This window comes from Kogia breviceps, chromosome 1, assembly GCF_026419965.1.
Source record: "Kogia breviceps isolate mKogBre1 chromosome 1, mKogBre1 haplotype 1, whole genome shotgun sequence".
Taxonomy (NCBI): Eukaryota; Metazoa; Chordata; class Mammalia; order Artiodactyla; family Physeteridae; genus Kogia; species Kogia breviceps.
Window position 1 is genome coordinate 127306158 of NC_081310.1, and position 11682 is coordinate 127317839.

At 39.9% G+C, this 11682-nt stretch overlaps 1 protein-coding gene across 1 annotated transcript; it reads left to right on the top strand.

The window, feature by feature from the left end:
* The first annotated feature begins 1439 nt into the window (after positions 1–1439).
* Positions 1440–10751, top strand: BCL10 (BCL10 immune signaling adaptor). The gene is made up of 3 exons (XM_059061687.2): positions 1440–1799; positions 7994–8282; positions 10216–10751. Exons 1-3 carry the CDS (start codon positions 1743–1745, stop codon positions 10569–10571), a joined length of 702 nt encoding a protein of 233 aa, XP_058917670.1. The 5' UTR covers positions 1440–1742; the 3' UTR covers positions 10572–10751.
* Positions 10752–11682: the final 931 nt, after the last annotated feature.

Genomic DNA, 11682 nt, shown 5'->3' on the forward strand with positions numbered 1-11682 from the left:
TACTAACTCAAATCTCCCTTTCTCAATGAGGTCTTCATTAACCACCCTATTTAAAATTTTACTACTCCAAACACCCTCGTTCTATTGCCCTGTTTTACATTTTCTCTTAGTATTTATTATTTTCTAACATAATAAATAATTTACATAACATTTTTCAAATGTCTGTCTGCCCTACCCCAAACACACATATACTAGAATTTAAACTCCAGGAGAAAAGGAATTTTTATCTGTTTTGTTCACAGTTGTTTCCCCAGCACCTAGAACAGTCTCTGGCACATAGTTGACATTCAATAAATATTTGTGAAATGAAAGAACAAATAGTTAAGTAAATTGGGTTATACCAAGAGGATGGAAGGTTAAGCAATCAGAAAAAATACTGTGTATCAATATGGAAAAAGACATGTGAGGTAATGTTAATGTTAAAAGTAGAACCCCCGTGTTGCAATCAAAAACACGTTGGTGTGGCTTTGGCAACGTTGTTCTTTTCTGGTTCTTTTGCTTTCTCTTCCCTTAAATGTTGGGGCTCCCAAGTTCGTTTTTGGTCCTCTTGTCATTTTTATCTACACTCTAGCTTCAAATACCATCTACTTTATTTCTAGTTTATTTAGCATGTTGTCCAAACACCCATCTTAAGCCCAGGGCTCTGTTTTGAGCTTTTCACCCACATTACTTTGTATACACCTCTGTTAGTAGCTAGAATACCATTCTGAGAATAGTGGTCTGTTCATCAGTCTCCCCCGATAAAATGGGAGAACTGTTACAGAATAAGATGCCTAGAACATATTAGTAAGGACTCAATAAATGTTTAAGTAATGTAAGGTGTGTACTGTGTGCCCAGTACCTCTAAGAACCTTACGTATATCATGTCATTTAATTCTCACAGCAGCCCTGTGAGAGGCATGAGGTAGACATAGCTTCATTACACGGATGAATAAATAAGGAAATGTGTTTATAATAAATAGTGACCCAAAAAAATTCAGACGTTAAATTAGGTGTTAAAGTAGTGGGATCGTAGACGGTTTTTCTCTTTCAGAAATTTCGTTAATATTGTTGATAGGCTGTATATGCGTCTTGTGTATGTATGCGCGTGTGTCTGTGTGAGACCAAATAATTTTAAAAGTTGAGTGGGCAAACACAGCAACAGGAAATCGTTGGGTAGGGTCTGGGAAAAGAGGAGGAACCCAAAAGTACAGACAGGCAGAGACTCGACTCCGCCTCTGAGCTGTCTGCGCAGGCGGCGACGGCCCGCAGGCAGAGCAGCGACGCTCCCCACCCAGGGAAACGATTCCTTTCGGCGAGGCCAACCAGCGGCCACATGCAAACTACCTGGAGGCTGTGGGCGGAGCCACTCCTGAAAGGCTCCGGCCGGGGGGCGGGGAGAAGGTTGGCCCATGGGCTGGCCCCGATTGGCTCCCACAGAGACGGGGCGGGCTCTCCCGAAGGCCCTGCCTCACCGAGGGGCGGTGCCTGGGCCTGGGCCTCTTGGAGAGGGAAGGAGCGGGAGCTCGAGCTCCGCGTCGGGAAGCCTAGGTCGGCTGAGCCCTCGGCTCCCAAAGGCAGAGCCGGAAGTACTACAGTTTGACCCACGAGTCCATCTGTTTTCGAAGGCGTAGCCCTCTTCCTTCCGCCCTTCTCCGCCTCCCCTTCTGCCCCTTCATCCGGAGGCCGAAGCCCCCAGCCTGGGCGGGGCGGCGCAGCCCAAGCTCCCGGACCCGGAAGAAGCGCCATCTCCCGCCTTCACCATGGAGCCCACTGCGCCGTCCCTCACCGAGGAGGACCTGACTGAAGTGAAGAAGGACGTGAGTAGCACAACCTTGCCCGGGCACCGCCGAGGGCCGGGGGCGGGCGGGGCGGGGGGGGGGGGTCCTGCAGCGAGGAAACCCCGCGTCCTATTCCGAGTCGGAATCCGAGGAGGAGCCCGCGGTCAGAGAAGCGAAACGTCCGGGCACAGCAGGACCGCGGCGAGCCCTGCATCCGAGGGACCTTGGTGGAAGTGATCTGATCCACACTGATCTGTTAATCCACGTTTTAAATCAATAAAAGCAGGGCTTGGGTTTCTGAAATCTTGTTCAGTGGAGCGTTTCTTTACAGTCAGCTTCTTGCCCACTGGTCACCCATCCCCTGGTGATTTCACCCCAGCTGCGCTTTGGAGCTGCGTTGTTAGCGATCGACGACTCAAGTTCATCCTTGAGTCAGACTGCCTTGGCTGCTGGCTCAACCTGGAGCAAAAGCTGGACCAGATAAAGCATCCCAAGCAGTGGATCAGATACGTCAAACTTGCAAAGGGGGTGGGGGGAAGCTGGACTGTTGAAAGCACAACCCGGAATTCCCCTAGTAAGCAAACGCCCACGTATTTAAATTGAAGGGGCGCGGAGGGGGGCGGGGGATGAATACATGAAGCGGAGATTTAATTTACAGGTAAACGTTGGAGATATTCAGCAGCTAAATTATGCTCTTCTGCTTGGATGTTGAAGTGCACAAATCTTAGTATTTATTCGTAAAGAATGACTTTGTTGAGGTCTGACTTGTTTCTCTTTTCCTTTGCTTTTAGTTAACTTGTTTTGCCATGTGAGACTTATATGAGTACCATTAAAGTACTTTATATTAATTCAAATTCAAAACAACATGAACATGAATTGTGTTCTGGCTTAACACTGCAGTACTTATACAGAATCGTCTTTGTGAATTGGACAAGACAGCAGCTTTTTAAATGTTTGTGTGCTTCCTTTTCCCCTCACCTGTAAGGTTTATTACACTGTACTCATAATTACAGTTGGTATGACTCATTAGCAAAAGGAGACTGGTTATGACTGGGACTTGTGCCTTAGTTTCCTCCTTCAACAGATAATTGTGGAACACTTATTATATAGAAAGTACTGTTCTTGGGCCTGGAAAGATACAAAAATGACAGGCCCCTGCTTTACATTCTAGTTGAGTTAAGACTGGGACATTTATAACTAATAGAGAATAAATGAGTATTGTGTTTTTCAAGATTTGTGCCAGTAAAAACATGAACTTCAAGAGCTAGGCCTGCTGTATTCCAGATACTGTGTCACACAATTTACAATGTTCGCATTTAATCTGTACAACAACCTCTAAGGCAGATAATTGTCTTTCCCATTTTACAGTTGATAAAACAGATAGTGAGAGGTTACAAATGGGAGGATATAAAGCCTGTACATAAACACAGATGTGAAGGGTGGCTTCTAGGCCTTTATTTTTTTCCATTAGTTCATTGATATTATCCATCTCCATGATTTCAATTTACAGCTACATAAGAAATCCATAACCTTGGGGAATCATAGACACGTTTCAGGACATCTATGAAAAAAAATATGTGCACATTTTCTTCTTAGAAATTTTTTTCATCATGTTTTCAAAATGGTTTATGACCTTAGGAGTTTTAAAATTATCATCCACATATTTGGACTTCCTTCTTTCTCAACTCTAAGTGCTTATTTCCAAATATCTACTGGAAATCCACTTTTATATCCTTCAGATTCCTCACTTTGTCTAAAATTGAACTTTTTATCATCCTTCCCCCAAAGCCACTTGCTGTTTCTGCTGTATTCTCTGTCGTGATGAATCCATGGGGATTGGCTGCTGATACCAAAATTCATGGATGCTCAAGTCCCTTTTACAAAATGGCGTAGTATTTGCATGTATCCTACACACATCTGCCCATATACTTTGAATCATCTCTAGATTACTTATAATACCTAGTACAATGTAAATACTGTGTACATAGTTGTAAATACAATGTAAATGCTATATAAATAGTTGACCCACACAGCAAATTCAAGTTTTGCTTTTTGGAACTTTATGGAATTTTTTTTTTTTCCAAATATTTTCCATCCACTGTTGGTTGAATCCAAGGGTGCAGAACCTGCAGATACAGAGGACTGACTGTACCACCACTTATCCACATGGAAACACCCATTTCTTTTTTTTTTTTTTTTTCAGGCTCCCACTTCTTCACTATACTCCTTCTCCCTGTGTGCTCCATCTAGTTGTTTACCTCTTTTTTGTTGAATTTAGTTCAGTTTCATAAATGTGGACTACACACTGTGAGACTGATACTGCCATTGATTCTAACAGTTCAGAAATTAAAAACTAAGACACAATCTTAGTTTGAGAAGAGCTCAACTGTGTGGGTGGGGGGGACATATAAAGTGACAATTGCGAATCACAAAATAAGTGCAATGAATTTTACATTCATCCAAAACATTATCTACTTAGCACTCTGCTAAATGCAGTATATACAGAGTTGAACAGAATGTACCTGGTTCTTGCCTGCTTTTAACATGTGGGTTCTTAAGGTTGAAAACAAATAAATGTATAATTCCAAATTATGTTAAGTACTATGAAGGAGACAAACAGGTGTTGAGCCAATAACAAGATAAGAGGGGAAATCTACTTGAGATAGGATGGTCAGGGAAGGTTACATTTTTTTAAGCTGGTTCCTGAAGGCTATGACAGAACTGGGGAAGAGCATTCTAGGCAGAATAGAATTTTCAAAGGATCTAAGGCAGGCAAGATCTTGGGGAAATTGGAAAAAGGCAGAGAGTGCCTAGAGGTGAAGTTAGGATGGTGGGCTAGTGCCAGATTATGAAGGGTCTTACAGATGGTAGTAAAGTGGGATTTTTTTTCCAAGTGTAGTAGAGACCTATTGAAGAATTTTTTTAAATCCCTCTACCTACTGTATGGATTGGGGCAAGCAAAAGGGAGAAGAGGGAAACTAGTGAGGAGATCCTTGGAATTTACATAGTTGAGAGATGATGGTCATTCGGATCAGGGTACAGGCAGTGGAGATGGATAGAACAGGAGAATTCCAGATGCATTTTTTAAACAGTAATGATAGGACTTGGTGATGGTTTGAATGTGGGAGTTGAGGAAGAGAGTGGAATCAGATTAGTAAGTGGAAATGTCAAATCAGCAATTAGACCTATAAGTTTGAAGATCAAAAGAGAGATCTGAGCTAGAAATAAAAGTGTGGGATTAAGTGAGTTTACCTGGGGAACTTGAGAGCTATAAGGGAAAGGGAGACCATAGAAAAGTTTTAAAAAGTAAGAAGTTATGGCCGCAGAAATGGGAAGAAAGCCAGGAGAGTGTGGTATTCATATAAGACAAGAAAAGAGTATTTCAGGAAGGGGGTGGTCAATTGTGTTCACACTGCTGAGAAGTGAGATGAAGACTGAAAAGTATCAGATTTAGTGATAAGGAGACCCTTGGTGACTTTGAGAAGAGTAGTGGGACAGAATGAAAATGTCTGGGAGTGAGTTGGGAGATATAAGTGGAGTCCTGTTGTATAGAAAAGTGAAGTGTATACACTGGGTGCTGTAAAGGCAGGAGAGGAGTACTCATTTGGGGGAGTTTAAGTAAAGTTACCTGAAGGAGATGACCACTGTCCTGAATTTTAAAGGATGAATAGGGATATGGGAAAAGAAAACAAGGCAAAGGTAACAACTTAAAGAAATGTAGTGGAAAACAGCAATTTTAGGAAGAACATAAAATTCCAGAACATAGAGTAAGCTGGAGAGGTAGGCAGGATCCATACTATGAAGCACCTGCCTGCCATCATCAAGTAGCTGTTATTTATTGAATACCTACTGTGTCAAGCCTTCATATGCACTGTCCCATTTAGTCCTCCTACAGGTCCTGCTAGGTATTTATTATTTTTTTACCAATAAGGGACCTGAGGCTTAGAGAGGTTAAGTAACTTGCCCCAGCTCTCACAGGAGTATGTGGCAGATTCAAGAATTGAACTGAGGTTGGTCTGAGTCCAGAGCCATGCTCTTCACTTCTCTGCTATTCTGCTATCGTTGAGAAACTTTATCCTTTAAGTCGAGGTGAAACACAGTGTTTTAAATTTTTAAAAAATTAACTAACAACATTTCAATATTGGTAGAATTCAAGTAACACTCCAGATTTCCATTTTTTCTTGAAAAATTAGAAGGTCTGATAGATGTGTGAAGGAAGAATTTGAGCGGGGTGGGGAGAGAAGGAAGAAGTACAGCTAGGTGTCTTGTTAATAGTTGATGCAAGATATATAGGGACCTGAACTAATAGGGATGGAGTGAAGGGGCAGCTTAGATAAATATCAGGGTAAATTGGCAGGACTTGGTAGCTGGGTGATCTGATCGAATGTGCCAAGTGAGTGAAAGAGAGGAAAAGTCAAGGATGAGTTGTAGGTTTATAGCATGGTTGGATGGATGGTGGTACTCGCAAGTGAGTTGAGAATGTCAGAGGAAAACGATAGGGGAAGATAACAAATTTGGTTTTGGACATGTTGAATTTTAAGTACCGTTGGGATCTCTAGGTGGAGAAAGTCTTGATCACATAGGAAAATTTAGAAATCATCAACGTATGGTAGAAATGACAACAAATGAGATTTTCCAAGGAGTTCATCTTTTAAATCTATTTTTCTCTCTCCTCATCCCCACAGCTTAAATTCATGCACTCAGCTTATCATATCTAAGATATTGTAGCAGTCTTCTAATTGCTCTCCTTTGACCCCAATTTTTGCTTTCCCCCAACCCTCTGTAAAAGTTTTCTTATTGTCTCTTATTTATAAACCTTTGATGAGGTTTTGACTATAGGGAAATGTAATTTCCCTCATTGCCTACCTTTCATGCCTCTAGCTCAGGTGTAGTCTCTGTAAATTTCCCAGGTCCTGGAGGCAGAGTTGGTTGCTTCCCCAATACTTGACCTATGTCTTTTTTTCCAGGTCATATTCTATTGTCTCATAATTTTTAGCTTGAGTTGATAATGTATTCTTCAACTAGACCATGTGCCCTTTGCATGCAGGTTTCAAGTCTTGTTCATCTTTGCATATCCACTGCTCAGCACTTGGCATATTTGGCATTTAGATATGTGAAATGTTTCTCGTGGGAATTCAGTGGACTGAGAACTGTAGAGGAACGCTTCACCTAACCTACTTTTCTGCCACCATATACTCTCATATACTTTGAAAATTTTCCATTGTCTTTAGTTCATCATTGTCAGTGTGAATCAAGTTTGTCATCATCACTAACATTTACGCATCACTTACTATGTACCAGGCACTTTCTCAAGTGCTTTACGTGTGTTAATTTATTTCTCATAACACTCAGATGAGGAAACTGAGGCACAGAGGAGTTAAGTTACCCAAGATCGCATATTTAGTAAATGGAGAAGCTATAATACAGCCACTCACATCAAATTGTTAATACCAGTTATTAGGACCCACACTGATTTTTGACTAATTAAGCCTCGTTAGGCACTTCTCAGGTCTAGGCCTGTTTATGTGATTTCTTTTTATTTCTTTAACTTTTTCCAGTATCCACTATTCCTTTACGTTTCTTTCCCCCCATACCTTTCTACCTTCCTTCTACCAAGGCTGAGTTAGACTATAGTCTTGCCAACTGACTCCAAAGATAGACCCAATATGGTCCCTTTTGGTTTAGGTTCTTTCTTTTTCTTTCTCTCTCTCTCTCTTTTGTGTGTGTGTGTGTATGTGCGTGTGTGTGTGTGTGTGTGTGTGTGTGTGGTTTCACTCTAGAAAGATGGAAAATTAATAACATGAGAAAGTTATAAACTGTGAGTTAACCTCTCTGGTCCTGACTAATCCTGGATTCCTTGCTAAATGTAAACTAAAATGTACAGTAACCTCTGCTCTCAACTTTACCTCTGAATGCCCTCAGCAGACCTCCCTATTTCCACAGACCCAAGCCCCCTAGATTAGACTGGCCCCCTCCTCACAACAGTTTGGTCTTGGTTTATAGATGTGAAAATGAGATCAGAGCAGTTCAGAAGCAGTGAGGAATATCTAGTCAGGGACCTACTTCTGTCTAACCGGACCTTCATTTTAATAGCATGCCTTTAGCAGGGCTGAGCCTCCTGACTTCAGGATGTTTTCTCTCACCAGTCAGATTCCTAACTAATCAGTCACCTTTGTGATTTCCTTAGGTGTTAAAAAAAAAAATACATTGAGGCATTTTTTTATATCTTTTAGGCTTTAGAAAATTTGCGTGTATACCTGTGTGAAAAAATCATAGCTGAGAGACATTTTGATCATCTACGTGCAAAAAAAATACTCAGTAGAGAAGACACTGAAGAAATTTCTTGCCGAACATCAAGTAGAAAAAGGGCTGGAAAATTGTTAGACTACTTACAAGAAAACCCCAAAGGACTAGATACCCTGGTTGAATCTATTCGGCGAGAAAAAACACAGAACTTCCTGATACAGAAGATTACAGATGAAGTGCTAAAACTTAGAAATATAAAACTAGAACATCTGAAAGGTAAGATATCTTAGTTATCCAAAAGTTCATTTAAATGTAACTTTGCTTTTATTCAAAAAGTTCAACCTTCAGAATTACATTCGATTTGCATTATTTTACCTTATTTGATGTCATTACATTGCAAAAGTGAAATATCACTCAGTGTTCTGTATTTATATTCGTTTAACAACACATTTATAGAAAACAACTACAATGAAATCCCAGTATACACAGGAGTTTGTTTCTAAAGTCAGCAGAACGCAAGATTAATCTGTTCAAAAGTAACCCCCGAAAATGCATATCACGCATAAAGAACACTGTATAGGTAAAGTATTTTACCTTTGATAAACTCTGATAGTTTTTCTCCCACCAGTTCATCACATGATGAAGTAGTTGGCTTATGTTGGTAAGAATCATCTTGTATAAGTTATATGTAACTTTAAACACTAGAATCACACTCAGTGTTGCAAAATGAGAGAGGCATAAAACTGAGATTGATTAAGGGAGTAGCAGATTTACCTCTTCCATTTCACCCTCACCCCAGAGCACACACTCACTAAATTGGAATGCTGTGTAGAACTGTTTGCACGATTTAAATGCCCCTCTCCCTCCAAACCCCCATCTTTCTCTCTCTCTCTACAGAGCACTTAAGATAAATGTGCATGCGATACAGCTCTATTCCAGCTGTTCTAGGCAAGGGAAACAGAAATTAGTAATTTAGGGCTTTTCCCTTAAGGAACTCAGTCTATAAATCCATGCTGGAACACAGATGAAGTTTCCCCTTGAGCCATATTTAAGAAAATAGTTTCGCTTCCATGGGACAGAAATGCTGACTGTATTGTGAAGTTGAAAAACTAGTGGAAAAAATTGAGTACAAATGTACTTTACAGACTTTGCAGGTTTTACATAAAATCTGTCAACTCAGGAAGTTCTGTGCCTGTAGACCATTGGGTTGAATATTTGCTAAGCCTAACAGAAAGATAAATTGTGTTTATTCTTTCCACGCTGAGGCTAATTGTTGGCTATACCCTTTTAATATGATAGAATTCTTTGTTCGGAACAACCTCTGTCTTTTTGTGTGTGTGTGTGTGTGTGTGTGTGTGTGTGTGTTACGCGGGCCTCTCATTGCTGTGGCCTCTCCCGTTGCGGGGCACAGGCTCCGGACGCGCAGGCTCAGCGGCCATGGCTCACGGGCCCAGCCGCTTCGCGGCATGTGGGATCCTCCCGGACCGGGGCACGAACCCACGTCCCCTGTATTGGCAGGCAGACTCCCAACCACTGAGCCACCAGGGAAGCCCCAACCTCTCTCATTTAAGTAAACTGTTAGGTTGAGAACCAGGACATTCTCTATTTAATGTGAAGAGGAGACCTGGGTTCTAGCCGTTCCCTAGTAGTCCTGGAATGTTGGGCATGACTTCACTGTTCCAGGCCTCTGTCTTCTCGTCTCTAATAGTGAGAGGCTATCCCGGATGACCTGTAGAATCCCTTCCACTTGTAACACCCCATGATTCAAGAATTGCAAGTAATTAACTCATAGAATTTTAGCATATACCCAGTTTAAAATTGGGGTAAATTTGTGTGTGTGTGTGTGTGTGTGTGTGCTGGAGTGCTAAAGAATATTTTTTAGTTGTGAAAGCTATTTCTTATTTTATGAATACTTTTAGGGGCTACTTTATTTTTTCCAGGTCCTTCAATGGTTAAGTATAAGTACACAAATTAAATGTGAATTGTAGCATGTCATTTAGCTTCCTTGAGATTATTTCTACATCTAGAAAATGTAAATAATAGTATGCTTCATGATTGTCAGGAAAAGCAGATAAAATGTGAAATGGATTATGACAATTTATAAACTGCTATTTAAATTTGTGTAATCTTTAAAAAGTTCGAAGATGGTTGTGGACTCAGTTTTCTAGTTACTTTACTTTTCATTTACATCTGAATAATTTTATTGTAGGACTGAAATGTAGCAGCTGTGATCCTTTTCCAGATGGAGCCACAAACAACCTCTCTAGATCAAATTCAAATGACAGTAATTTCTCTGAAAAACTGAGAGCATCCACCGTCATATACCATCCAGAAGGAGAATCCAGCACAGCCCCCTTTTTTTCTACTGATTCTTCTCTGAATTTGCCTGTTCTAGAAGTAGGCAGAACTGAAAACCCCACCTTCTCTTCAACTACGCTTCCTAGACCTGGGGACCCTGGGGCTCCTCCTTTGCCACCAGAGCTGCAGTTAGAAGAAGAAGGAACTTGTGGAAACTCTAGTGAGATGTTTCTTCCCTTAAGATCACGTGCTCTTTTGCGGCAATGACAGTTTACTGCATTTTAATTTTTTTAATGATGACAAAAAATATTTGAAAGGATATGAATCATCTTATAAAATTGCTATAATGACTTATTAACATTTGATACATGTCTTATAATGCAACGTAAACATACTTTGTAAATAGAATTTTTTAGAATAAAAGAAGCATACTTGTAGATAGCTAAAGTATGTCGTGTTGATCATGTACTCTTCAGTATTTTCTCTTCATTTTTGAGGTAATTTAGTGTTTTCACTTTTTTTTATGTTTTAAGACTAATTTTAATAGAGAACATTTCTCTATTTGAGAATAGTCTTAGGCTGGGAACAATATTTCTTCTCTGTGCGTTTGTGCTAATAAGTTTCACAGTCTAATAGTCCTTTCCAACCATTCAACAGTACATTTTCAGAATTAAGCTGTTCCTATTCGGTAATAAAGCCAATCACTGCTGGGAATACTGCCAGTGTACAGAAAAGAATCTTTTTCCCACTCAATTGGGCTTACAGGCACTTAGAAAGTCCCCTTCTGATTCAGAGAAATATCTAATGGAGTTTGAGCCACCTACGGTGCCAATTTGCCAAAATACATTTCTTATTAATCTTACTAATTAATACTACTTTCTTAAGATTTTCACACTCTTGTACTTTATCATGTTCATTCCTAAAGAAAAATCTTGGCATAAACTTCAGTTATTACATATAATTTAATGAGATTTTTAAAATAACTTTTTCTGTACTTTTTGTTCCCTTTTAGTAAGGACCACTGTACAGTTGAAATAATTAGAACAAGATGGTTTTTGTGTGTGTATATGTGACAATTCTGTTTTTAGTACTATTTGGAACAAGCGGGCCATTAGCTAGATATGCCTTTTTGTTCTATGACAGTTTGACTAATTTTACAAATTTATAAATCTTCTTTCATTGTTTTCATTAAACTACATCTATTTCTAGTTATCTGTCTCATATATATTTCCACTACTTGCAAAAAGCAGAGATGGAAATATGCTATTAAGAATAAATGTTTTTAAGTTGTAGTGCTGTGTTTTGGAAGTTTCAAATTTTTCAATAGGAAATAAATACCTAAAACTTTTTTTATATGTACCAATTTTAATAGGAAACA

Bases quoted from the DNA above. Each gene is read 5' to 3' on its own strand.
- BCL10 (XM_059061687.2), top strand. From the start codon at position 1,743: ATGGAGCCCACTGCGCCGTCCCTCACCGAGGAGGACCTGACTGAAGTG. The intron at 1,800-7,993 runs GTGAGTAGCACA...TATATCTTTTAG, and splicing joins TGACTGAAGTGAAGAAGGAC to GCTTTAGAAAATTTGCGTGT. The intron at 8,283-10,215 runs GTAAGATATCTT...ATTTTATTGTAG, and splicing joins AAAACTAGAACATCTGAAAG to GACTGAAATGTAGCAGCTGT.